This window comes from Seriola dumerili, unplaced genomic scaffold (genome assembly GCF_002260705.1).
Source record: "Seriola dumerili isolate Sdu_G_001 unplaced genomic scaffold, Sdu_1.0 BDQW01000609.1, whole genome shotgun sequence".
Taxonomy (NCBI): domain Eukaryota; kingdom Metazoa; phylum Chordata; class Actinopteri; order Carangiformes; family Carangidae; genus Seriola; species Seriola dumerili.
In genome coordinates this window covers 1,110,528-1,134,826 of record NW_019174864.1, presented here as the reverse complement: position 1 = coordinate 1,134,826, position 24,299 = coordinate 1,110,528, and the positions used below count along the sequence as shown (strand labels likewise).

General features: G+C 39.6%; 1 protein-coding gene across 2 annotated transcripts; it reads right to left on the bottom strand.

Moving 5' to 3' along the window:
• Positions 1-1,816: 1,816 nt before the first annotated feature.
• On the bottom strand, positions 1,817-20,200 carry glyr1 (glyoxylate reductase 1 homolog). 2 transcript variants are annotated; one of them, XM_022764910.1, is made up of 16 exons: positions 20,144-20,200; positions 18,537-18,573; positions 18,353-18,432; positions 18,123-18,261; positions 16,014-16,124; positions 14,440-14,523; positions 12,885-12,938; positions 12,244-12,294; positions 11,959-12,032; positions 9,583-9,682; positions 8,481-8,591; positions 8,277-8,378; positions 8,009-8,171; positions 6,292-6,471; positions 5,074-5,198; positions 1,817-2,388 (listed from the first exon to the last, which is right to left on the bottom strand). In XM_022764910.1, exons 1-16 carry the CDS (start codon positions 20,179-20,181, stop codon positions 2,314-2,316), a joined length of 1,524 nt encoding a protein of 507 aa, XP_022620631.1. In that variant the 5' UTR covers positions 20,182-20,200; the 3' UTR covers positions 1,817-2,313. The 2 variants fall into 2 exon arrangements, with proteins under 2 accessions (XP_022620631.1, XP_022620632.1); XM_022764911.1 differs by lacking the exon at positions 14,440-14,523.
• Between the last annotated feature and the right edge of the window lie 4,099 nt (positions 20,201-24,299).

Genomic DNA, 24,299 nt, shown 5'->3' with positions numbered 1-24,299 from the left:
AAGAGTTTGCTTGGATCCACGGACCTGAGACGTTCAGTAACAGAACAACATCCTGTCTGACCAGATCAGAAAATCATCTGGGCCCAGGTGGAGCACAACAGACTCAGTACAGCATCAACATTTGAGAGTTAAAAAATGTGGTAAAATATATTAAATAAATACTTTTCACTTTTGAACAACATGAAACAAATAGTTTAATCACAATCCCTTGAATTTGTTAATTGAAGCATCGTGGCATAGTGAACAGGAGATTTCAGTGTTACTGACCTCTAACAGATCTCCAATAGCTCTGCACTGACATCCAACATGTCGATCAATCTGTCAGGAGCGTCTATCAGCCAATAACACCGGCTGGCCAATTCATCAGTCAGGTTCCAGACCCGGATCAGGTCTTGCTTACTAAGATCCCAGTGGACTTGTGAGGACCTCTACTGTCTAGTGAAGACTGCCCCCACTGTCACATGGCCACCTCTTGCCCCTCCAACTCTTTTTGGGGGCAACGCAAGAAATAAAAAATAAAACACACCCATGTTCATTCAGTCAATATGGAAACGTAATGACAGTTTAGCTGAAATGAGTTGTGCGTGTGGGGCTGAGGACGTTGTATTTATTCTACAGTTTGTCAGTGTCAGTCTTCTCCCCACTAACAAAACCTGCTTCATTAGTTTGATTTTTAATTGAGTATTTTAGATGGAGGTTCTAAACTTTGCATCAAAACCCACCCATAAGTTTTTATAACTTACCAGAAAAAAAAAAAAAACATGACACTGGGGCTTAATTATGAACTTCAGTTAAAATGCAACTCATACAGTGGATTTATCTAGTTGCAGGTTAATGTATTAAAAAAGAAAAACACAGTAGAAGTGAGAACTCTTCCAAACAAAAAAAATGAAGGGTTTCAAATGTGGAAATCTCAAGTCTTCATGAGAAACATCAACTATTACTGCATTTTAAGGCCTCAACACATCTGTTGCTCTGTCCTTAACCTGTTCAAGAAAGATCATTAACACCAACGTAAAAGGAAACATCATCATCATCATCATCATCATCATCATCATGAAATACAGAAACAAGCCATGAACAAACTGCACCAAGAAGACCTGGAAAGAAACATAAATAAATACATCTATCATTAAAGGACTTGAGGGGTTACAATATTAAGGCAATGCAGTTGCATGTTCTTGGTGTTCTCTCATGGAATTCTGGACATTTAAAAAGAAAAGCAAATATCACACTCAATTAAATAAAACTCTTCATTTGAACATGAACAAAAAAAAAAAAAAATCTTAAGGGTTACTGCATCCACAAAACCTGACAGCAATTCATCTGGAGTCACACAACATGCTGTTGACAGGAGCACTGGACCTGACATCCTCACAGACACCCATCTACTATTCTTTGTCTTGTCAGAAACTGCAGCAGTACAGAGCTACAACCTCATCCGGAGAACTTTTATGCCCGAGACACACGGCCTGTGTTACACCTGCATGATAGCCACCTCGCAGAACTGTGTCCACACCCCCAGCGTGTGCTGCTGCCGCCGCCGCCATCAATTCAATATTTGATTTCTTTTCACCTCATTCAAAGCCACACACACACACACACACACACACACACACACACACACACACACACACACACACACACACACACACACACACACACACACACACGGTGACTGGCCACCAAATTATTGACACAATATAACTATACCCTGCACTGGGTTTCTGCTATGACCATACAGTACACATGGTCCCCACTGTCTCCACATGCTGTTGATAAAATGGCTAAAAAAAAAAAAAATACTACTGTATATTGTTTCCATGTCTGGGACATTCAGCCTAGACATCGACACTATAGTGAAACACGTCTGTTTTATGTAACGTTGCTGGTATGATGTCAATACTATCAACGGATCTTTTCCCTGTCTGTCTTTGCTGGGAACTGTGCACATGATGCATGAACAAGACTAGATGTGGCGCTGCAGACTTGTGTCTCACGCAGGCTGTGTGGACACTCTAACCTGTTCACATGAAAATCAAGACGTTCTACGACGGCCATGCACAGGTAATGCAGGCAGCGTGTCCCAGGCCTTACAGCGTACATTTCCCCAGTACAGTCAGTACAATGCTCAAGGTTGTTGCCTCTGAAAAAGGAATTACATCCTGCGACTTGTGGGCAAGTAACAGCTGGCGCTGGGGACGAATGAAATAAAATTACTAAAATTAAAAAAAAAAAAAAACAGTAAATGATGAGGGAGAAATAAGAATGGATTAAAGACTATGTGGTCCAGAGGATAGGTCACACCCCTTTCTAGTGAATGTAGGCTCTGTAGACTGCAGAAATATCATTGTCTGACTGGTCCAGTGCCTTAGCCCTCTTGTATACCTGCATGGGAACAGAAAAAAAGTATCAGTTGTAATGCAGATTCTTGCTTCACTCCTCTGGTTAATTTAGCATTTATTCATATCTTGGTAGAAAGGAGAGAGATAGTGGTTGGATCTGATGATCCAGTCTTTTAGACTTCTGTTCCCAGGTGCCCATCGTCTACTCATCTAATCTCTATGGCTTCAGAGACGATGCACACTGTCATACTCAATCTCCCATATCGTTGTCCTTGATATTTTCTGTGAGGGTGGTGCTGAAGGAAAGTTTTAATCACAATTGATTAACATTGATTTTAATCAATGTTCCCACCCTCAATGGTCATCAATATGGTGATCATTAAGGGTGGGAAGTGTCCAGCGTTTTACACTCAATTTTTGGACTGTTTTGAGTGCAACATCTGGCTGCTTATATTGCACTGCATGTTGTCGTTCTTGTCAGTGTGAACACATTCATGCACCTAAAAACAGCAAGTGTGAGTATGACCGTACTCACACTTGACACAGCATAGGTCAAAACCCGGTACATGTCTGGACCGTGTATGGTCAAGTGTGAAAACTATGGATTCAGCTTGAAAATAATCGCTAAATGTTGCTAGATAATTTAATATGTTAATTAGCATATTCATGTGTCCTATTTGCATTCAGTCTTGTGTCAGCTGGCTTCAGTCTAGTGTCAGCTGGTTTAATGCTAGCTAATTTTTTTATAAAAGTTAACTAACCTCTTAAGCCCGACAGACCCTGTCTGGCAGAATGGTGCGATACATAATTGCCTGTAAAATTTCAATATCTGTTTCAAAATAAGACCCCTATCAATGTAAACAGTCGAAATGAAATGCAACAGTACATGTAATCCACTCACTCCATCCCACCATGCTGAGTGTCGTATGAAACTAGAGAAGCTACTCTTTCCATTGATAGCAATCATAGTGTAGCCTGAGCTAAGCAGCTCATGTCAGCCCCAAAGCAAACACGGGGCCAAAATTCTCATTTTATAGTCCACATGTCAAATTTTGGGTTTATGACTAAATATTCCATTAAATCCCAAAGCGGTTCTAATCCAAACAAAAGGATATTGTTTCCTTACCCTTTCTTGGTAATTTTGAGTCTATCCATACGATTTTCCTGTCAAGTCGGCAGAGATGGGGGCCTGGACAGCAGAGACCCCCCCCCCGCCAAGCCTGTTGCCATCTGGCACGTGTTTGGAGGTACTGCAGTTTAAACACACAGCGCTATCCTTCTCTACATCTCCTGAGGTTTCGAGTGGTATGTCACACTGTGCTCAATGGTAGAATCTGATGATACACATGAAGTGGCTAAGGGTTGTATTGTGTGTGCACTTAGCCTCCTGTAGTGGAAATCATTAGTATTTTGTAGCCAGATTTCCTTTCAAGAGGTTAAAAAAAAAAAAAAACCTTTGGCACACTTTGGGTACCTTGTCCAAGTGGAGCATCTGCCTGGCCCCGTCCCTACTAAAACCTTTGTAGAGTTTATGCTTTGTGGTATTTCTACATACATTGTTACAGTTGTAGTCATGAAGTTGCTGAATGAAATCACTGTCATCCCAGCGCATGGGACCATTGTTATCATGGTGTTATCCAGTGTGTAATTTTTAAATAAATTCTAGGAGAGGAAAATAATTACATATTTCCTTTGGTTTATCACAATTTACTCAGCTATAGTAACAGTCACAATGTTTCTGACACATGGAATAAATTCTGAGGTCTTACCTATCCATAGTGACCAAGCTCTTGCAAATGGACCTGATGGTTGTTGAGCTATGTGCTATGTATAATCTATTTTGAGTATGTCTGTCTAGGCAAGGCATAACCCCCAGCATCCCTAGGGCTTAACAGGCTAAGTAAATTCTAAACTGTGAGCTGTCGGGGGCACACCAGGATCTCCATCATCTGCTGCTATGCATGCAAGCTTGTGTCTACGCAAATGGACACATGGTTACATTACTGTATGATGTAGTCACAGAGACAGGTCCTGGCAGATACCTATGTACATCCTTAAAGACATGTAGGAACTAATAAGCAGGACCAAAACTATCTATCTCTCTATTTTTAACGGGTACCAGGTTCTTGGCATTTTTGAACCAGTTCTAGTTCGGATCTGGGTTTCCGTCACCGACCCTAATGAAATATACAGAAATGGTCGACAGTAGTAAGGTAGTGAAATTCACAGGTAAAAGCACAAAACGAGAACACAAGCAGAGAAGACTAGAATTACGGCCTACAACAACCAGTCAAGTTGCACTCTCACAATCTCCCCTTCCTGCGTTAAAGCATTGAATAATGGCCAGATGTGTTTTTGCAGAACATTATGTCACAGTGAAGTTGACCTTTGACCATTTGGGTTGTAAAATGTCACCATTTCATCCTTTTAAACATTTGTGTTAAAATGAATTATAACTTGCGTATCACTTCTGAGTTATAGCTGAAAATGTGTTTTGTGAAATCATAGTGACCTCTGACCTTTCACCACCAAAATCTAATCAGTTTGTTCTTGAGTCCAAGTGAATGTTTGTACCAAGTTTGAAGAAGTTTCTCAAGGTGTCAATGAGATATTGCGTCCATGAGAATGGTGTCAGACAGATAACCTGAAAACCTCTGGTCCGGGCTGTCGCTGGCATGGAGGCGTAAAAGTGTACACAAGCAAACATGAATAAATTAAACAGTAGTACCTCATTGGCAGCTGCAGCCATTGGGGTTGGATGGTTGGCCATGTCGCCCATGGAGATAGCTAGCCTCAGATCCTTCTGAATATGTTTCAAATAGTAGTCTGGCTTAAAGTTGCCCTGTAAAATATCTGGAAGAAACAGGAAGGAAGGTTATCATAAATGCGAATTAAAAAAAACAATTTTTTTTTTTTTTTTTTTTTAAAAAAGGTACAATATTTTCAGTTTGGGTTGGGGGTCGTGGCGGCAGGTCAAGCAAGGTAGTCCAGATGTCCCTCTTTCCCAGGGATATTTTCCAGCTCCTCTTGGGGGATCCTGATGCGTTCCCAGTCCAGATGAGATATATAATCTCTCCATTGTGTTCTGGGTCCACCTCGGGGTCTCGTACCAGTTGGATGAGCCTGGAATACCTCAATAGGCCACAGGCAGAAGCTCCCAACTCCCCCTGACTTCATGTTTCCAGGCTGTCTTCCTCAAGTGGTGATCAGTTGACACCTCTCCTCCACTCTTCACAGAGTGTCTGAGACATATGGCCGCAGATCTGATATAATCCATCATTGAGCTGAGGCCTAAGGCCACCAAGTACACTTATGAATCACCTCATCCTCGAACATGGTGTTTGTTACAGCCAATCCATGAATAGCACAAAAGTTCAACAACAAAACACCACTTGGGTTTAGATCAGGCAGGCTGTTCCTCCCACTTACTCACTTCCAGGTGTTACCCACGTGGTGTTCAAGTCCCCCAGGAGAACTGTCTCTATGTAATACCCCTTACAGGACCTGACCCGCAGACTGTAAGAAGAGTTGATACTCCAAATTGCACAAGCACAGACAACAGTCAGAGTCTTCCCCCTACTTGCCTTGTGAGTCTCTCCACATTCACCCCGCCCCTCTCACCCTGGGCAACTCCAGAAAAGGAGAGAGTCCAGCCCCTCTCCAGAAATTTTATTTCCAGAGCCAGAGCTGTGCACTGCTACCGCGACCATGACTGGATCCCAGATTACGTGGTTGAAAATGGATGGATGGACAGATTTTGTTTGAAACTGTCTGTCTGACAATGTTAATATAAGCAATTTTTCTATGGCCAAAAGCTGAACATGTCACCATTTAAGATTAAAAGGAGAAAATGTACAAATAAATACAATGAATAAAAACAACTAATAAGCAAGGTGCAGGTAAATCAATAAACAGATGACTTTAAACTTCCTTTGTGTTGACTTACTTTGGCATTTCTGGTCCACAAAGGTGCTTGCCATCTGGCCCTGGCACAGGATGTCCAGGAAGGTCTGCTGTGATTGGCCAGTGGCCTGGGCCAGAGTGAGCCCTTCTGCAATGGTGGCCATGAAGCTGCCCTGTACCATGTTGAGGATCAGCATCATCCTTGCTGCATTCCCTGCTTCACCTTCTCACACACACACACACACACACACACATACACACACACACACACACATATTTTATACACACATAAAAGGAGAAACATGTTGCAGTCTCTGTGTTGAAACTGTTATGTGCCTAAATTTCTGTTGGCCTGGAATAATGGAAAACCAGAGAGCATCATCTGGCTTGTTGAGCAATCTGAACAAAGGAACAGAAACTGGAAACCAGAGGTGAGACTTTCATCTGAAATGTCAGAGATATATATACTCACCAAGCACTTTATTAGGAACAGCTGTACACCTGCTTATACATGCAATGTTGCAGATGAGGCCTGGAAAAACAGAGCCTGGTCTGATGGATCTGGATTTGTGCTGAGGCAGCTTATGGTAGGATCAGAGTCTGAATTTAAGATTAAGATTGTAAGATTTTCTATTTAAGGTCCAAACATGTTGGCTGCTGTGATTTTAGTTCAACACAGGTCCATTTACCAGAGGATGGTTGTGATTCAATACTGATGGTCTTCTGAACTACCAAAGCTGATACAACAGCTGGGACAAGTGATCGCTCAGAGAATCTGTGATTTCAAAGGATCATTGTTATGACAGGTCTTTTTTGTTACATTGACATGGGTGTTTTTTTAGGGGTGGACAGATCGATCCCAAAATATCAATACTTTTGATATAATGTTTTGTTTTTGAAGATCGACTTTAGCGTCAATTGGATCGATACCAGTTTCAGTTTCTCTCTATTATGCTGGACTCACAGTAGAACTGTATGTGCAAACAATGTTCTGTTGTCATGAACACACAGAGGTGCACACACTCTTTGCCACTGCTTTTGTCATGTCCTGCGCACTCAAACATGAACCAATGCTCAGCGCAGCGTACAGCTCACAGCTCACCTGTGCCGTTCCGACACATAAAAGCAACGATGTAATCTCAACTGTCACCATCCAATCCAACAGCAGGGCTGCACATTTAATCCTATTAAAATCATGATCTCCATTCAAACTCTATAAGATCTAATTTCTAAATGACAACAATTTTCATCAAGGACATCAGCTACATCAAAACAAACATTCTTACTTTTTCCCTCAACAAATGACATCGCATCGTTACACCACTTGGTTCAGAGCAGCAGAAACCAGCAGTGAGGAAAATAAACCCAGTGAGAGACACCAGCAAATGACAACATGAGAGAAAAGTTGTGGAAGGACAAATGACAAAATTAATCCAACCCACAAAGGTTGTGAATAGAAGAGACAAGATCCTGAAGTTGATTGTTTTTATGTTCAGTGTCAGGTTGATGAAGCCGTTTAAGTACTTTAGCTTTTGAAGCTAAATACAAGAGGCTTCCCTTTCTGTTGTCCAAAGCTGACGTGCCAGTCCTATATCAGACTGTATTAGATAAATGAGTGCAATTAATATTCATATTGAAAAAAAATCATGATCTCAGTGATTCCAATTTAATCCAGAATCGTGACACACTATCAACACTGAAGCCTGTTTCATCTGTACACTGTATCATTGGGCTGACTATACACATTACACTCTACATACCCAGGAAGAAGGAGGTCTTGCCCATGGCCTGGAAGCAGCTGCTGCAGTCTTCGTAGACTGTTCTGTCTCCAGCTGCCAGGATGACCAGCATCCCATCATTGGAGAGCTGCTGGCTTCCCGCCACTGGAGCCTCCAGGAATCGACCGCCCCGCGACGTGATCACCTGCCAATTGAATAAATAATTTAAAACATAGATTTAATATATTTTTTTTTTCAAAAATTGTGGCTACTTTAGTGTGTGTGTGTGTGTGTGTGTACTGGTGTATACCTGTGAGAGTTCTGTGATGGTCTCTGGGTCTACAGTGGACATCTCTATGTAGCATTTGCCTGGCCTGATTCCCTGCAGCACTCCACTGGGTCCCAACACCAACTGAATAGCAGCAGATACAAAAACATGGAGAAGTTTTTACCCATGAGCCCGTTACTCACACCTCAATAGGAAGTAATTTACTGTAGATCAGATGATACTCACATCCCTGGCAGCCTTTGGGTCAGAGACACAGGAGAAAGTGATGTCACACATGGAAGCCACTTCTGCAGGAGTCCGGCCTAACCTGGCCCCCTCCTGGATGAACAGGTCACACTGGAGCACAACAGGCAGGAGTCATTAGCAGAAAACACACACCTACATGACCATTCTACAGTTTTATTAAAGCTACCTTATGGAGTTTCCATGTTGTTTAAATTTAGAGTTACTCACCAAGACACACAGCAAAAGTGTCAACTAATTTCCTTCCTCATAAAACATTTGTAAAGTTGATTTGTTAAAAATGGTAAATCCTGCATTGCTTACATCTATGTTTAACAGCAAGCAGCCTCATTTATTGCATTATTGCCATCAGCAGATCACTGGAAATGTGTGACACCATTTGCAGGAATGTGCATCACCCCTGCATATGAGAGTCCTTGTGTACGAGATGAACAACACGACACCCAACTAATGAAAAAATCTCTATAGCATCACCAGAGGTCACAAACTCCAACCTTTAATAGTCAGATTAGTGTTGTTCACCTTTGCTACAATAAATGTGATCCTGTTTGAAAACACAATTTACTGTGGAATTGGTAAATACCTTGTCTTTTGAAAATTATTAAACTAAATTCATTCTAACATAACATTTTAATCAGTTTCCATGAGGAAATGCATCTTGGAATAAAAAAAAACATTATTTTCATTGCATTTAAAATACAACAAAATGAGTGCAACTGCTGATTGGTGCATGCAAGTTAAAAAAGAAACACAATCCACACAATAGAATACATGCACACAATATATCACAGTTAAAAAAAAATCTGACATGTTCCACTCCCAAAATTTCTTCTTGCACTGTGCTTGTCCACAATTAACTGTTTCTTTCAGCAGCTAAACTTTTCTCACTCTTTGTGAAACGTCTGTGTGAATGGGTGGTCATGAGTTAATGGTCTATCATCAACTGCTTTAAAAAAAAAAAAAAAAAAAAACTATAAATTATTACAGCAATGCTAACTCAACGGCATTTTAAACATATAATTTGCTGTAACTGGATGTGTCGTCAGTTTCCTGTTTGACCATGACTGTGTGTTGCATTACGCACCTTTTCTGCTGTGCGATTCCACACTGTGACGACGTGACCCATTTTCAGCAGGTTAGAAACTATACCGCTACCCATCAGCCCCAGACCCAGGAAGCCTATCCTGGAAGGCAAAGTGCAAGAATCAACAAACAAATCAAAACATGAGCAAACAAATGATGAAATAAAAAAAGCATCGTTCATATACACTCACGGAGCACTTTATTAGGAACACCTGTACACCTGCTTAGATGCTTCAGTTAATGGTCAAACATCATAATGAGTAAAAATGGGACTGAGTGACTTTGACTGAGACATGATTGTTGGTCTGAGTGTTTCTCAAAGAGCTGATCTCCAGGATTTTGACTCACAACAGTCTCTAGAGTTTTTACTCAGAATGCAGCAACAACAAAAGCTTCCAGTTAGCAGCAGCTCTGTGTTGATGAGAGAGGTCAGAGAGAATGGACAGACTGGTTGGAGCTGACAGAAAGGCTACGGTCACTCAGATAACCACTCTTTACAACTGTGCTAAGCAGAACAGCCTCAGAGTGAACAACACGTCCAACGTTCAACAGCAGAAGACCAGGCCAGGTTACACCTCCTGAGGCTGCAGTGGACAGACTCACCAACACTGGACAGCTGAAGACCTGGGGCACAAAGCTGGAAAGATGCGTACGCACCAAAAAATTCAGATGTATGTAGACCGTGCACATGCAGGATGCAAGCACATTTTCTTTGTACATCCCAATTAACATGGAATTGAGCCCACATGGATGAATAACACACTCCACCCTCTGTCCCTCCAAATTTAATATGCTAATGAGTACAAATGCCTGGAATACCCCTCTCTCCAGGATCAGGAAAAATGGCAAAACCAAGCAGAAAGTTGCCAAAGAGACATTTACGAAGAGGAGGTATTGCTTTTAGAGGTAGAGTCCAAAATAAATAGGTTTTATTCTGCACTCTGGCATTAATAACAACAGAAAACAAACAAGGTGGGAGTGTGGCAGAGGCTGTTAATGCGGTGGGGCCTGACGTGTCCTGCACAAGGAACTTAATGCACGTTCTCTTGATTGAAATTAGTAAAAATGTTTACAATAGTATTTTGTTTGTTTCATACACTATACATCCACCGTTAGGATGTTTTCAATAGACACTCAGATGGTATGAAGCAATGTGCCAGGCAAAATGTGAGACTATCCAAATCTTTGCCAACATTACGCAATAGTTTATCAACGGAAGTAAATGACCCACACAGACAAACAGGAGCTTGTTGGAAAGGTCTGATTCTGTAGTTTAACAGGCATGTCTCTAGCTCAAACCACTGAGGAGTAAAGACGCTTTAAAGACAATGATATAATTCGGGCATATGTGCTCCTGTGTCAGGAGCTGATTTTACAGTTTTTCTCAAATCGCCTTGATAGTAGCGAGTAGTCTGTCATTTTTGCACTTTTATGAAATGAAGATGTTTTCTATTGAAAGGCAAATTCATCCTCTGATGGTGCTTTTAGCAGAATGTGTGTGTGTGTGTGTGTGTGTGTGTGTGTGTGTGTGTGTGTGTGTGTGTGTGTGTGTGTGTGTGAAGCGTCTCTGGCTGCTATTGCACAAATTGCACTGTAATATCGGCCTGTTCAACCACATTGTATGGGAACTTTATAAACCTGGCTGACATACAGATGATTCCATCCTGTACAGCTGGCATTGTGCGGCTCAAGGATGACTGCCACAGTCCAGATTGGTCTGCCTGTTCTCTCTGAAATGCCATTTTTGCCGTGTAACTCAAGTGTGTTCAGCCCTCGTAAGGGAACAGGCAATAACGCCTCACCCTGTACCTCACCAAAGCCGGACCCAACTCAGCACAGTTCCAAGAGGATTGCCCTAGGAAATCTTAAATCTCTGATAAGTCGGCCATCATCACGGGTCCAAAACATCTGCGTGATCTCTAAATACCATATACCATATTTTAAATCCAAAGCTACCATTGTTATTAGGGTATATATTTCATCCTTTTGTGCTTTTATGTCCACTTATGTCATTTAATTGCGTACACAAGGATGTGTTGTCATTCCCAATAAGGCTTTGATGAGTAGTTGTTTTGACATGTGGTCCGGAAGACTTGTCGATCATTTCCTAATGTTAGAGGTGATGCAGTGAAACAACTAAGTGTTGCCAACTGACTAAAACTATTAGAAACATGTGTATCCCACACATGAAGCTGGCGTGGAGGAACACAAATTGTCACATTCATCTCACTTTTGATGCATGATAAATGACAACAAAATTAAGTTATAAATCTGTAAAAACAATCCACTGTGTCAACCTTTTGATCCATCTCCAGCTGAATTTCATCAGTAACTGATAATGGTGCTCAACACTGCTGTAGTGAGGTTTTGTTACTACCTTTTATCTGTGGGTGTGATGCTGCCATTGATGGCTGTGCTGTCGGCTGCTTGGATAGATGTTGACCCTGTGTCCTGCACAATCAAAAACAACAGTCAACATCATCCTCAAAGAGACAAGTTGTACCCAGGTTTGCTACATACATCAGTAAGGAACAAAACCTGCTGCTGAAATTTTGTTATTCAACACAGTATAGTTTAAAATGTAAAGCACATCATGGAAAAAGATTCATTCGTATTAACATAAATCCATTTAAGTTTAAACATTTTTGACCAGTTACTTCACCTCTTCAATTATCTTCAGGCGCTTGCTAATGGGTTCCATTGATGACGCTGGCTGTGGAGAGAGAGCAAACAATCAAGAGATGATCAATAAACTCTACACACTTCACACTGCAAGTTCACATCAGAGTCTCTGTATCTTCAGCAAAACTATGTAATTACAAAATTATGTAGTAAACATTTTATGAAATCACAGTTACTAACAAACAACACTACATGCAGATCAGTCACATATTGGTGATAACTGGTATTTAAATTTTTGTCCTTTATGATTTGACTTGAAATTACTTTTCAGAAGTGCTAAATATTAAACGTGGGCCTGCGCTTAGGGACATTTAGTGCTGACTGTAAAAATGCTACTGAAAAATTGGGTGATTTGTGCCATGAGAAACACTACTGCCTCCAAGAAACACAGCCTGTGTGTGTTGAGACAGAAGTGAAGAGGATAACACAAGGTGCTACATTAGCTTCTTACTCTACTGGTCAAACTGAAACCAAACTGACACATTCAGAGACACACACGTCTACAGAGTCTCAAACTGGCTATCTAATGAGATCTGATATAATGAGGTGACAGACAACATAACATCCATTCCTCTAACTGAACCAGAGAAGGAAACATTAAAAAGATTCAGAGGTACCTACCTTCTCAGACTGGCTGAGTAGGAAGTGATGGAAATGTGGGTCATCCTTCACAGGCTGCAACAGAAGAAGAGTTCAGTGGGACAGTTCTCTCTGTGCAGATGGCAGATGGATATGTATTGACCTGACAGAACATAATGTGCAGAAACCCTTGAATCTACACTGCACAGTGCTGACACATCAGGGCTCCCATTGTGGTCCATGATTTTCTACAGTTTCTGCTCACAAATTTGTGATTGTGCTCTGAACTGTTGATGATGAAAGGCTAATTAAACCAATGAGGACCCTATGGGTGTTCAACTGCTGAACAGTTCATCCAGGATTAATAAATACAGTAGTCTCAGAACACTCACACCAACAGAGAGCAACAGTTTGCCATTCAACAGAACCAGAGGTGCAGAAACTGACACAACTGGTGTGTGCTTTATATAATGAATAGAACGACTGATCGTTTTACATTTATTTATACACTGATCACTGTGTAACTGTTTCAGCCAAAACCTGAAAGTGACTTAAAAGTATATGGTAATCTTTTAAAATATCTCAGTGTGGGGTTATCAAGTGAAAAGAGGTCATATTTTGGAGAAATATGAGAGTGGCTGAGCACAAATCCTTGGAAACCAGACGGTATTGATTCCAATACTTGCACTTCTATTAAAATGATCAGTTCGACCCACAAAGCTGGTCACTGTCTGCTTCTTCCAATGTGAGTGGAAACTGGTAAACTTAGTACAAATCCAAAATACAATGACACGATTTCAAAGATCCATTTCAGTCTTGAAACCAAAATTAAATTAACTGGATCCAGATTTCTAAAGCAGCAAATATATGAGCATGAGTTGCTGCAGTACTTTAGATGGAGGAAATGGTTGAGTTTTGCATACAAAGATAGGTGAAACAAGAAAATGTGCCAATTTTGTTTACACAAGAACAGTCCATGAAGAAGGCTGAGAGGAGCAGTAGCTGGCAGTGCAAGCTTCTACTGTTGGGAGTTTAATTAGCTACATTCAAAGAAAGTTATTGAGGAGGGGGGTGCACGGTTTCCACTATGAAGAATAACTACTTCTTGTATAATGATGCAAAATTAGGCCTTTTGGGCTCACAGAACATTACCATCCAACTCACCATGTTTGATGGTTGTGAAAATGTTTCCACTGACATAAAGAAGACCAGTTAATGACTCATCTCTTATCTGGGGGTGCAATGTTTCTTTACACACACAAACACAAGCCTGGTGATCACACCGGATTGAGAGCATTTTATTCACAAGTGGTCAACAACCCTGGTCCTGAGGAGCAGGCTGCTAATGGAAAGCAGGAAGCCAACCAGGAAATTGCACATTTCTGGGTCAACTCAACCAAACCTCCGCCTCCTTTTGGGCCTCCACATACAGAGTTGGTGACCACAGCAAACACACAGTTTCAGTAGTCAAGAGTGAGCACCAAAAAAGGTCAGAAGGGAAAGGTCTGCAGTTGTTGGTGATTAAAGCCAAAGGTTAAGGTCAGGTAGAAGAGCAGCAAGGCAAGGCAGGCTTGGTGGGAAGGGGGGGTTCACCTACACTGCTTTCCCATTTGAATCCTGAGCCAGGTCCAGCCCCCAGCCTCTCAATACTGGATGGCTCGGGGTCAGAGTCAGTTAAGTCCTTAAGGAGGAGAGAGACACACATTCACCTTCTAAATCAAAGGTGTCTGCTGTAGTGGGGGACATTTCTCTGTCACAGATGGAGGAGACCTCCACTTTGTTAGGGTGGAGGCAGAAATCTTAGACAGACAGGAACCTCAAAACCTGGACAAAACACACAAACTGATCTGCATGGATAGACACCACTTGAGATGGGAGAGAAAATAGTTTTTTGTAATTTGGGTGAACCGATCTTTTATGTCATGGTACTGATATTATTTTGATGATATTTACTGTGGGCCTTTTATGTCTCTGCTGTATTTTAATTTGGTGTCTGCAGGATTCATCAAGTTAAACTTACACTTAGGTATAACTACAACATTGAACGTAATTTAATACTGACCAAAGTATGAAGAAAAACCAGTTGGGACGATATGGCCTAGAATTATTTATCATCATATCCATTTTTTCCCAGTACATCTTAGCAGAACATAACAATAATTCCTAATTATAGACTTAATTAGCTAATGAAATTAACTTGGCCTGGACCAAGAAGCAGAAAATTGATGGATGGATTAATCCATTGGTTCTGAAAGTCTTAATGCCAATGCATCCCAGCAAAAACTAAAACTAAAACAAAATGAGCCCCATTATATTTACCATTTGTTAATATCACCACATGAATCATACTTAAGGGACTGTTAAACATTCTTCCCCAGCATTCACACCCCCCACCCCACTTGCAGTGGCTCAATGTGACACCACCTACTAAGGCCTTTTTGGGGAATCTGAATTCATTGAATTCAAGACTTTTCAAGACCTGCAGATAAACAGATAGACTAAAACACCACAGGACCGCCCTTATGAGTGAGTGAAGTAACTGATCCTGGGACAGGATGGAAGATGTGGTTTTCTTACAGATTTATGTGAATGAGAAATACAAGTTTATATGCTGACGGGGAAACAAGGACAGTACTGGGTCTGACACAGGCCAGTCAGTGGACCAGAACTTCAAATCACTCTGTAATCTTGTTTAATTCTTTTATTTATGTTATTTATATTTGTCTATGATTATGTTGTGGATAAGGGTTTTTTTTTTTTTTTTAAAAATTGTATGCCCCATTATTGTGTGTATTAGACTCATGAGGGGAACGTTGTGCATGTTTCTGTCCTCATGAAGCCTCAGTTAACAGATGTGATCACTTTAAAATTGTAGGCCACTAAAATATACATTACAGGTTTAGTGGAGACAATTTCACCAAATTGTTTTAGGGGTCAGTCTAATGCCTGGGTGTTCTGAAATCAACATTCCCCACAGACAGTGAGAGGATCTGGCTCGATGCATTGAGGAGAGAAGAATGAGGGTCAGAACTTGTTAACAGTCTATAAATCTATAAAGTGAATCTCCATCTCTTCACTTCTCCCTGTGTTCTCTCTTTTTCTTTTCTAAATACTGTACATTGAGTAAACATATATTTGACTAATGTTTGAACTTGTGAGTGACCAACTGACCTTCTCAGAGGGGTCCTTCAGGGCACTGAGATCTTCATCATCCTCCTCCAGTATTTTCAGAGGCTTGTTCGGTGTCTTCTTTCCTTTTGAGTCTCCTTTGCCATCTGAGTTCTGTCAAAAACAGACTATTATTTAGTGCAGCCGTTTAAACTGTCAAGAGAGCTGAAGGATAACTTTCTGAATTCAGGATGGCTTTACAATAAACGTTGACAGAGCAAAAGAGAAAACTGTTTCCCCCAGGGTTGAATCCACTGATTCTGGTGGGTAGATGACCTAGACAGAGACCATGTGTCCGCCTGAACAAACTAACGCCTAGGGATGCCCTGATCACATTTTTTTTTGCCACCAATACTGATACCGATCATCTATGAGTGAGATTGGCCAATGCTGATAATTTTTAGCAGACATTGCAGGGCTCCAGACTGCGACACATATGCAACTATTTTTTGTGAGTGTGTGAGTTAAAATTAAACATGGCCATGCCATGATCGTTATTCATTAGGCTGTTTTTGTGCCCTGCATGTACTGCGTTGTAGTTGAACATTTTTTTTCTCCTTCACCGGCTCAGTCGGTCTGACTACCTGACCTTTCATCAGAATACATGTGCAGACATGGACAGACAGAGACACTGGGCTAACTCAGTACCCATGGTTGTGGTATGATAGCAATGTTGTGTGCATAGTGTAAGCAATGTGACCCATTCATTGTAGACAACTTTAAACTTGTTAGTTTAAACGCAATAAATTTAAATTTAAGTAAACGCAATTCAAGTTTAAACTCCTGCCAGGACTTTGCCCCTCCCCTCTTCTTTTCAAGAGGAGAACAAAATCGTCATCAAATTCAGCTCTGCCTATAATAGAGCCGGGGGTTAAATTGGGCCGGGGGGCTGAGCTCCGTCTTTGTCAATATAAGATTGTATATCACACTAATATTTTCTAAATCTCCCAGTAAATCTAATAGCATGTGAGTAGCATACACAGTCTCTAGTAGCACGGAGAGCACAATTAGACACTTGGTAAAATCATTTTGTTCAGTGGTGAGTTTAAGGTCACAGGGTGATAAGACGCCGACAGCGCACAGACAGACAAGACAGAGAAACAGAGATCTGCAGACCATCAGGACAAAGTGAGAAATATCCATAAATCCGTTATTGCCATTTATTCCCATTCTGTACACACAGACAGGTGTGTGAGTGAGTTACTATGGTTACCACGACACTCTGTATCTCTGTCACTCTGCGAATTTCTCATAAAAAGGTTTTTAGGTTAGTATGCTTTTACAAAAATCATGAATATTATTGTACCTCATTACTGAAACTATATACTGAAAAGATATAATTCTACATTTTACATTAAAGTGATATACAACAACCAGACAACCTGTCTGAAAGAATGAATTTACCAAAAAATGCAGATTTTTCTTAAATTAGTTCAGTGACACATTCATGATTCCCCATCATAAAACTCTAATGTGAAATTAAGAGAGACAGTTACATCTCATCAAAATGTGATGCCTGGTGTTTTCCAAGAGTTAGTTTGTGAATTAAATGTTATACATACTCAATCAGTAAACTTTGGAAACAATGACATAGACACCAACAGTTGCTCCACGATTGGATCTTATCAATCATAACTGCCAGTGGTAGATGTGACATGGATAATGAATTACAAGTCTTACTGACCTTGTTGTCTTTGCTAGCAGCTGTTCAGTTAAAATCTGCATTTTAAAGCTGAAACTGTCTTTGTTGTTCTTCATTCATAGTATTTCCTGCATCTAACCAACAGCAGAGTAGAGAATCTGCTTTCTGTTTACATTGGCATGCGCATGCTCAGCGCACACTAATGGTCACGTATGTGTGTTTTCAGGTGTGTTAGTCTGGACAGAGATCATTTCTGATACAAAGCTAAAACGCTCGTCTGGACGGAGATTGTTTTCAAATGCAAACGTAGTAGTGCTGACGTAGCCTGAAATTCATGTCTTAGGTGCATGTCAACAAAAACCAACAACTTATAGAAGAACCAAAAGACAATGAGAATAAATAAAAACTTTTTATAAAAGCAAGATCCATTACAATGTGCTGGATTAATTGTTCAAAAACGACCCCCTCACCTGTTCTTTTCCCTTTGCTTTCTTTAGGAAGTCTTCGACTGCATCGACTGCCTGCTGGAAGCGTTTCCCTTTGTTTATCTTGATCATCTCCTCTTTGTGAGCGTGGTAGGGCTTCAGCTGTTCTACTTTGATCCAGGCACTGGACAGACACACAAACACAGCCCTTAAACATTTGTTGGAGGAGGTATTGTGAGGTCAGTCAAGACAGAAACCTTACACTGCAAACTTACTGGTCTTCAGTTCCAAAGAATTTCACAAAGTGGCATTTTTTGCCCCTGGGCTTTTTCAGGTCCTTTGGAGGGCTTACTATCTGAAATTTGATGAAATGGGTTATAGAGCTATATTAGCATAAGAACTGTCATGCAAATAGAAGAATGTAATTGAACCAGCCACTGACATGTCTTCACTTCTTACCTTTCCTGGCCATGGTGGGTAACGACCGAGCTTCCCCCTGAAATAAGAGTGATATGTTTAGCCTTGGTGTATGTCTTGCTGGTGTTGGACCTCAGTACATATTTTGTACCAAATGCATTCAAAGTACTGATTATTGAAAATGATTAAGTCCAGAAAGATGCCATCAATTGTCTGGTCAGAGTTTTGTTCTTTGATAGGCCAGTTTCTGATGAAATCAAAAGATTATTAAAAGGTTCCAGTACAGCTGCTTGTATTCAAACAACATTTGACTTCTGGGAACTTTATTTCTTTTGCTGAATGAAAGCTGTGCCAAATCTCAGTTATCAGCACTTTAACAGACATTTCCATGAATACCCAGTTCTACTTTCTCTTGGTTGTGACAATGTAAGACTGCAAGTAGTGGCTTAAAAAAGCAGAACTACAAAACCAGTCAGTTGTATTACACTACTGGACTAGAGCCAGGACAAAATAGCAAAAATCCTTCAGCATAACACAGTGGAGGTGCAGTGTTGCTCTGTGAGGCTCCTGATGTTTAATTTTGATGTTGTGTTTATAAATGATTATCATCCCCTGGTGTTTTTCAGTCAGTCTATAGGGTTCTACTTGATCCAATCTTCTTGTCTTAGTTTGCTGTTATGTCCTCATATGTTGTACTAACATTTCCTCTTGCCACATTACCTAATTTCATAGTCTGTCAGATGCTTTCAGTTGAAGACTATTAGCTACTACTACTGTTAAATATTATTTAGCAGTAGCCACGTGTCAGTATGAAGTCTGACATGCTTAATAACACGATATTCAAAGCAGCTGGCGACTAAAACATGTAACTAGAGAAAACAAAAAATTGCTGTGTAACGTTTTTGGAATTGGTCGATTAATCCAGTTTAAAGACACAGATGGGCAACATTGTTGTTATGCGTATTCCTTATATAAGAGGCACCCTGTCCCACTTTCTCTGTAGTATATTTTGTAATGTTGATAATACCATCATGAAACTAGTGCTACAAAGCGACATGAGACGACCAGTTTGAAGTAACCCTAACCCTCTACACACAAATAAGCCACATATGTGGATTATACTGACCAAAATTCAGCCTCTGAGGAAAACATGCAAATCCAAAGAGGTAAACGGGAGAAAGAGCGGCCACAGTTAACACGGAAGCCGAGCAGATGCGAATCCACCTCCAGTAGAAATCCGCTTAAGCTACAGAGCTAGCAAAGCTCGTCACAACCACAACATGTCACAAAATTACAAAATTTAAAGTATTTAATGGAAGCTTTACTCAACACGTCGTCGTGAAGAATTGAAACTTATACCTAATAACAGACAGGTTTGTTTCCGGAAAAACTATCTCCCTTAAGTCTCAACCTTTCCTGTAGCTTGTCCGCTAGCAGCTAACGACAGCTGTTGGCTGAGTCAGCTTGGTTAGCAATTTGTTTGGGTTGACTATCAACTAACCTAGTACGAAAACACTTAAATTAATTACATGTGGTTAACACCAACAAGAAACATTTGCGTTAAACCAACTAATACAATACTTCTGCAGGCAATGCAGGTTCATGCAGCGGCAACGAAAGCGTTTAACAGTGTTTAAAGGTTATCTCACCACACTAGGTCCCCGATCCTTAGATGCACCGTCGCCATCTTACAACTTTAATAAAACGTCGCACTGAATGAGGGGGGAAGACAACACACACCCACTAATCACATGAGGACGAACCTTTCCTCTCTATGTAACATCCGCTACAATACTGTCTTTATTATTGCTGAGCATAATGTTGAAAGTTAGTTTCTTACAAGCCATAAAAATAAATATAAAATATACAGTAATTCAACATAGCGTTAAACAAAACTGAACAAAGGAAAAGAAATAACTAAACAAAAATACATGTTGTGGTGTCAAATCTGAATGTCACAAACTATTACATTTATAAATTATATTAAATGATTCATGATGTTGTATTTGCACTGAAATTTTCACGAGCTTTAGTTTGAAATAAAACCAATTTTTTGTCTAAATCTTTACCTACAGTCTGGGTTCTTTTATGTTCAGCTCTTTTCAACAGGACTTACTGCCACCTAACGGTGGGAGGACGACCTTCTCTGGGACCCCTGGGGGTCTTTTTTTATTTCTTTATTTCAAATATTTCACATAATCAATAGGACAAAGGACCACAACAGCATATAAAAAAATATGAAAAAAATGTCAGGGGTTAAGATAAATAGAAAGTAACTTAAATGAAAACATTAAAATGGGAGCACAATTTCATAGTTTTAATAGTTTTTTGGTTTTGTCCAAGTTATTGTCTTACTATAGCTATAGCTCCATTTCTGTGTTGAAAACATGAAAGTGAGGTTTAATTTCAGCAAATTTTCATTTATGAATGTAAAACTTAAAGCAAAAAATATAATGAGATTGATTAGGAAATATTAATTTTCATATTTTGTGTTTATCCTTAATAATCCAAAAAATACATTTTTCAACAGAAGCTCAAAGCTACAAGCCCCTAGGGAAACTCTACACACAGCAGATATTAAGGTACACTTGCAGTACAGTATTAAATATCTGCTGCCCTCTGCATAGCCTATGCATGTTCATATATTGAATGTGTAAAATATAGGTACATATAAAACATATACATGTTTAAAAATTATATATAAAACCTTTAAGTAAATGAAACAATTTCCTATATTGACATATAAATACAGCCCATACAAATATGTATGTTTATATATGTATGTTTATATTGTAGACATGTTACATAAATACATATCCGTCCTTAAACCTGTCAATATATGTTGATGTTATATACAGTAGACTCAAAAGTCTGATACCACTTTCCCAGACTTTGAAGTTAGACATGTTTAAAATTAATGAGAAATTCATAAGAAAAACATACATGAGTATACAGTATTTTTATATGTATGTTGCTTTAATAAACTTTCATATATAAATTAAATATGTATCTTTAACATGTATGGTCGCAACATGTTACACCTTGTAAAAAAATAATTATATACATATTTCTGATATATGTAAATACACAAATTTTACTATGGGTATTTCATATACAGTAAGTTGTAAACTTGTATCTTCATTTATCCAGAGGATGTATATATGTGATAATAATATATCTCCTTATAGATGACATATATTTATATAGGGACTTATGTGTCATACATTATATTTCAGTATGGAATTACCTGTCTGTATCTAAGTATTTTACAAAAATATTTACATGGATGTAAATAATTGAAAGATTCAGTTCATAACTGAAAAAGTTATTTATACATGTTAAAGTAGATATAGATCTGTTAAAACTCATTGAAGAAATAAAAAAAATGAACATGAAAGTTGAACATGAAAACTCTTTTGAAAATAGTATCCTTTGATAATAATAATAATTTTCCTTGGGCAATAAACTTAACTCAAAACCAACTTTCTAGCTTTCTTCTGGATCTTTCAACTGTGTCTCAGTCTTCAGGAGGCTCTTTCTGCTAATGAAGACCAAGAGAGAAGAGGATTTTGAATTCAAATTAGTTTGTCAATCTGACTGCAAAAACCAGTTAATATATGTAAGGGAGTAGATTTGTGCTTTGTAAATTATGGCAAAAAAAGGTGCAACACTGCCATCTATTGGCGCAGTGGTTGGCGTGGGAACTGAACAGAGGAAAGGAAAGAGGACTTCACTGTGGTAAGATGTCCTCTTGCATGGTCCGGGATAATCAATGATTTTGTTAAAGGTTTCAGGTGTTCATGTTTTATATTTTGCTGTGTAATGTACGATGTAAGATTTGTGCTAACTGTTTTTAGCACTTACTGTGATTTGTTAAGCCATAGAGCTACTTTTTGGAGACTGTAATGATGCTAAACTAGCTTGAATGCTTACCCTCGTTCCATGTGTTGTTCAGATTATCCTGAGACCGATGATAGTTTCACATGCCATTGCTGTGCTGTATGCTGTGTTGCAGGCAATATGCTGTGCATTTTGTTATGTTACCTTTCATGACATTTTATTGTATATTTTGCCTGTGTGAGCTGCCACCTGTTCAGCTAAAGGGTTAATACTCATTCATCTAAATTTAGTGTATTTCTATACTTACCTCATGGTAAATGTTGAAAGTGTTCTTAAAATCAATTTTATGTCACATAATGGATTATGTGGGGGGTTTGTACTTATGCTTGTGAAATAACAATATACACTATACGATCACACTAGGATGTAATTTTTGTTTTTATTTTATTGTTTATTGAACTAAACAGAGAAAAGAGGACTTCACTGTGATTATCCTGAGATCGATGATAGTTTCACATGCCATTGCCGTGCTGTATGCTGTGTTGCAGGAAGGAACTGTGTGTAATAAACACCCCATAATCCACCTGGTCATCGTCTGTGGTCCGTAGAAGCGACAGTAGTGTGAAGCTGCATATCACACAATATGACCCGTCACATATATAGTGACAAGAAAAAGTCAGTGAACTCTTTGGAATGACCAGGGCCTGTATTCACAAATTCTTACCGATTTAGAAGAAGCTCCTAAAGATAATGGACGTGTCAGTTCTAGCTTTAGGACTCCTATTTATTGTTACTAAAAGCTATTCACAAAGCCACTCAGCGCAAAAACTAGCTCCTAAGTCTGGATGAAGTTAGAGGCAGTCGAGAGGAATCCTAATTCACTAACACCAAATCACAAAGAATCTTAAAAGAGCTGCTGTCATTTCATGTTGCAGTGTTCTGGAAACCTTACACAATGCTGAAAAGATACAACTCAATCACAAGGGAATAATGATTGTTATCGAGTTTGTGAGGGATGCAAAAACATCTCCCACCAACTGAAACAGTTGAAAACGTTTAGCGTGACTTAGGAGTACTCTTAGTGGTAAGATAAAATGTGAATGCAGAATACTGACCAGTTAATGCAGAAAACCAGGGCCTGTATTCACAAAGTATTTTATCTTACCACTAAGAGTACTCCTAAGTCACGCTAAACGTTTTTAACTAAAAGTTTTCTCCTAAGTCCTCTTCACAAAGCTGCTGAGACCAACTTTTAGTAAGGAAAAAACTCTTAAGCCAAGAGTGCGACTCCGTTGCTATGGCTGACGTCAATTTTCATGGACGAGTTCCCTTGCAGCAGATTGGTTGATGAAAGACTGCCTGTGCCGGTGAAAACGCATGCGCAACATCCCGCAGTAATGATTTAAAAAACACAGAGAAATAAACGAATACAAATGAAATTATAACAGATTAGGTGCTGTTTACAAAAGTAGTGCATTCTCCACAATGCATCTGTATGATTAGGTTTGTGTCGACCCGGGAGAATTTAATTTTAATATAAAAACTTACATTCAATTCTCTCAATGGAAACAAAAAAAAACAAACCTGTCCTAGACTGCCTAACTAAAGCTAACTGGCCTGTTGTAGCCTACTGTAGCTGTGGTCCCGGCTGTGGGTTGAGGTGTGTGAAGATTTCCACCTTCCCCCACCAGGTGACATCCAGCTGGAACATGATCCTTTCAAACAGCTGATCAGGTCACTCTCCATTAAGATTCATGACTCTTGTGTAGATCCTGGACACTGTACAACAAAGTCTAGAACTGTACAGGCAGCATCAACACAACCTGTGTGTTGATGATGTGATTTTGTTTTCCTATTTACAAATACCTCCTCTTCCTTTGGTGGTGCAATCATTTTTACATGCGTTCCATCTCTTGCACAGATCACAGCAGGCCTACCGGCTATTGGCATGGAGCTGCTTTATTT

Excerpts from the sequence above, each read along its gene's own strand:
- glyr1 (XM_022764910.1), bottom strand. The coding sequence starts at position 20,181 with ATGGCGACGGTGCATCTAAGGATCGGGGACCTAGTGTG. Across the intron at positions 18,574-20,143 it reads AGGATCGGGGACCTAGTGTG|GGGGAAGCTCGGTCGTTACC; the intron begins GTGAGATAACCT and ends CTCTTATTTCAG. Across the intron at positions 8,172-8,276 it reads CCATCACAGAACTCTCACAG|GTGATCACGTCGCGGGGCGG; the intron begins GTATACACCAGT and ends TTCAATTGGCAG.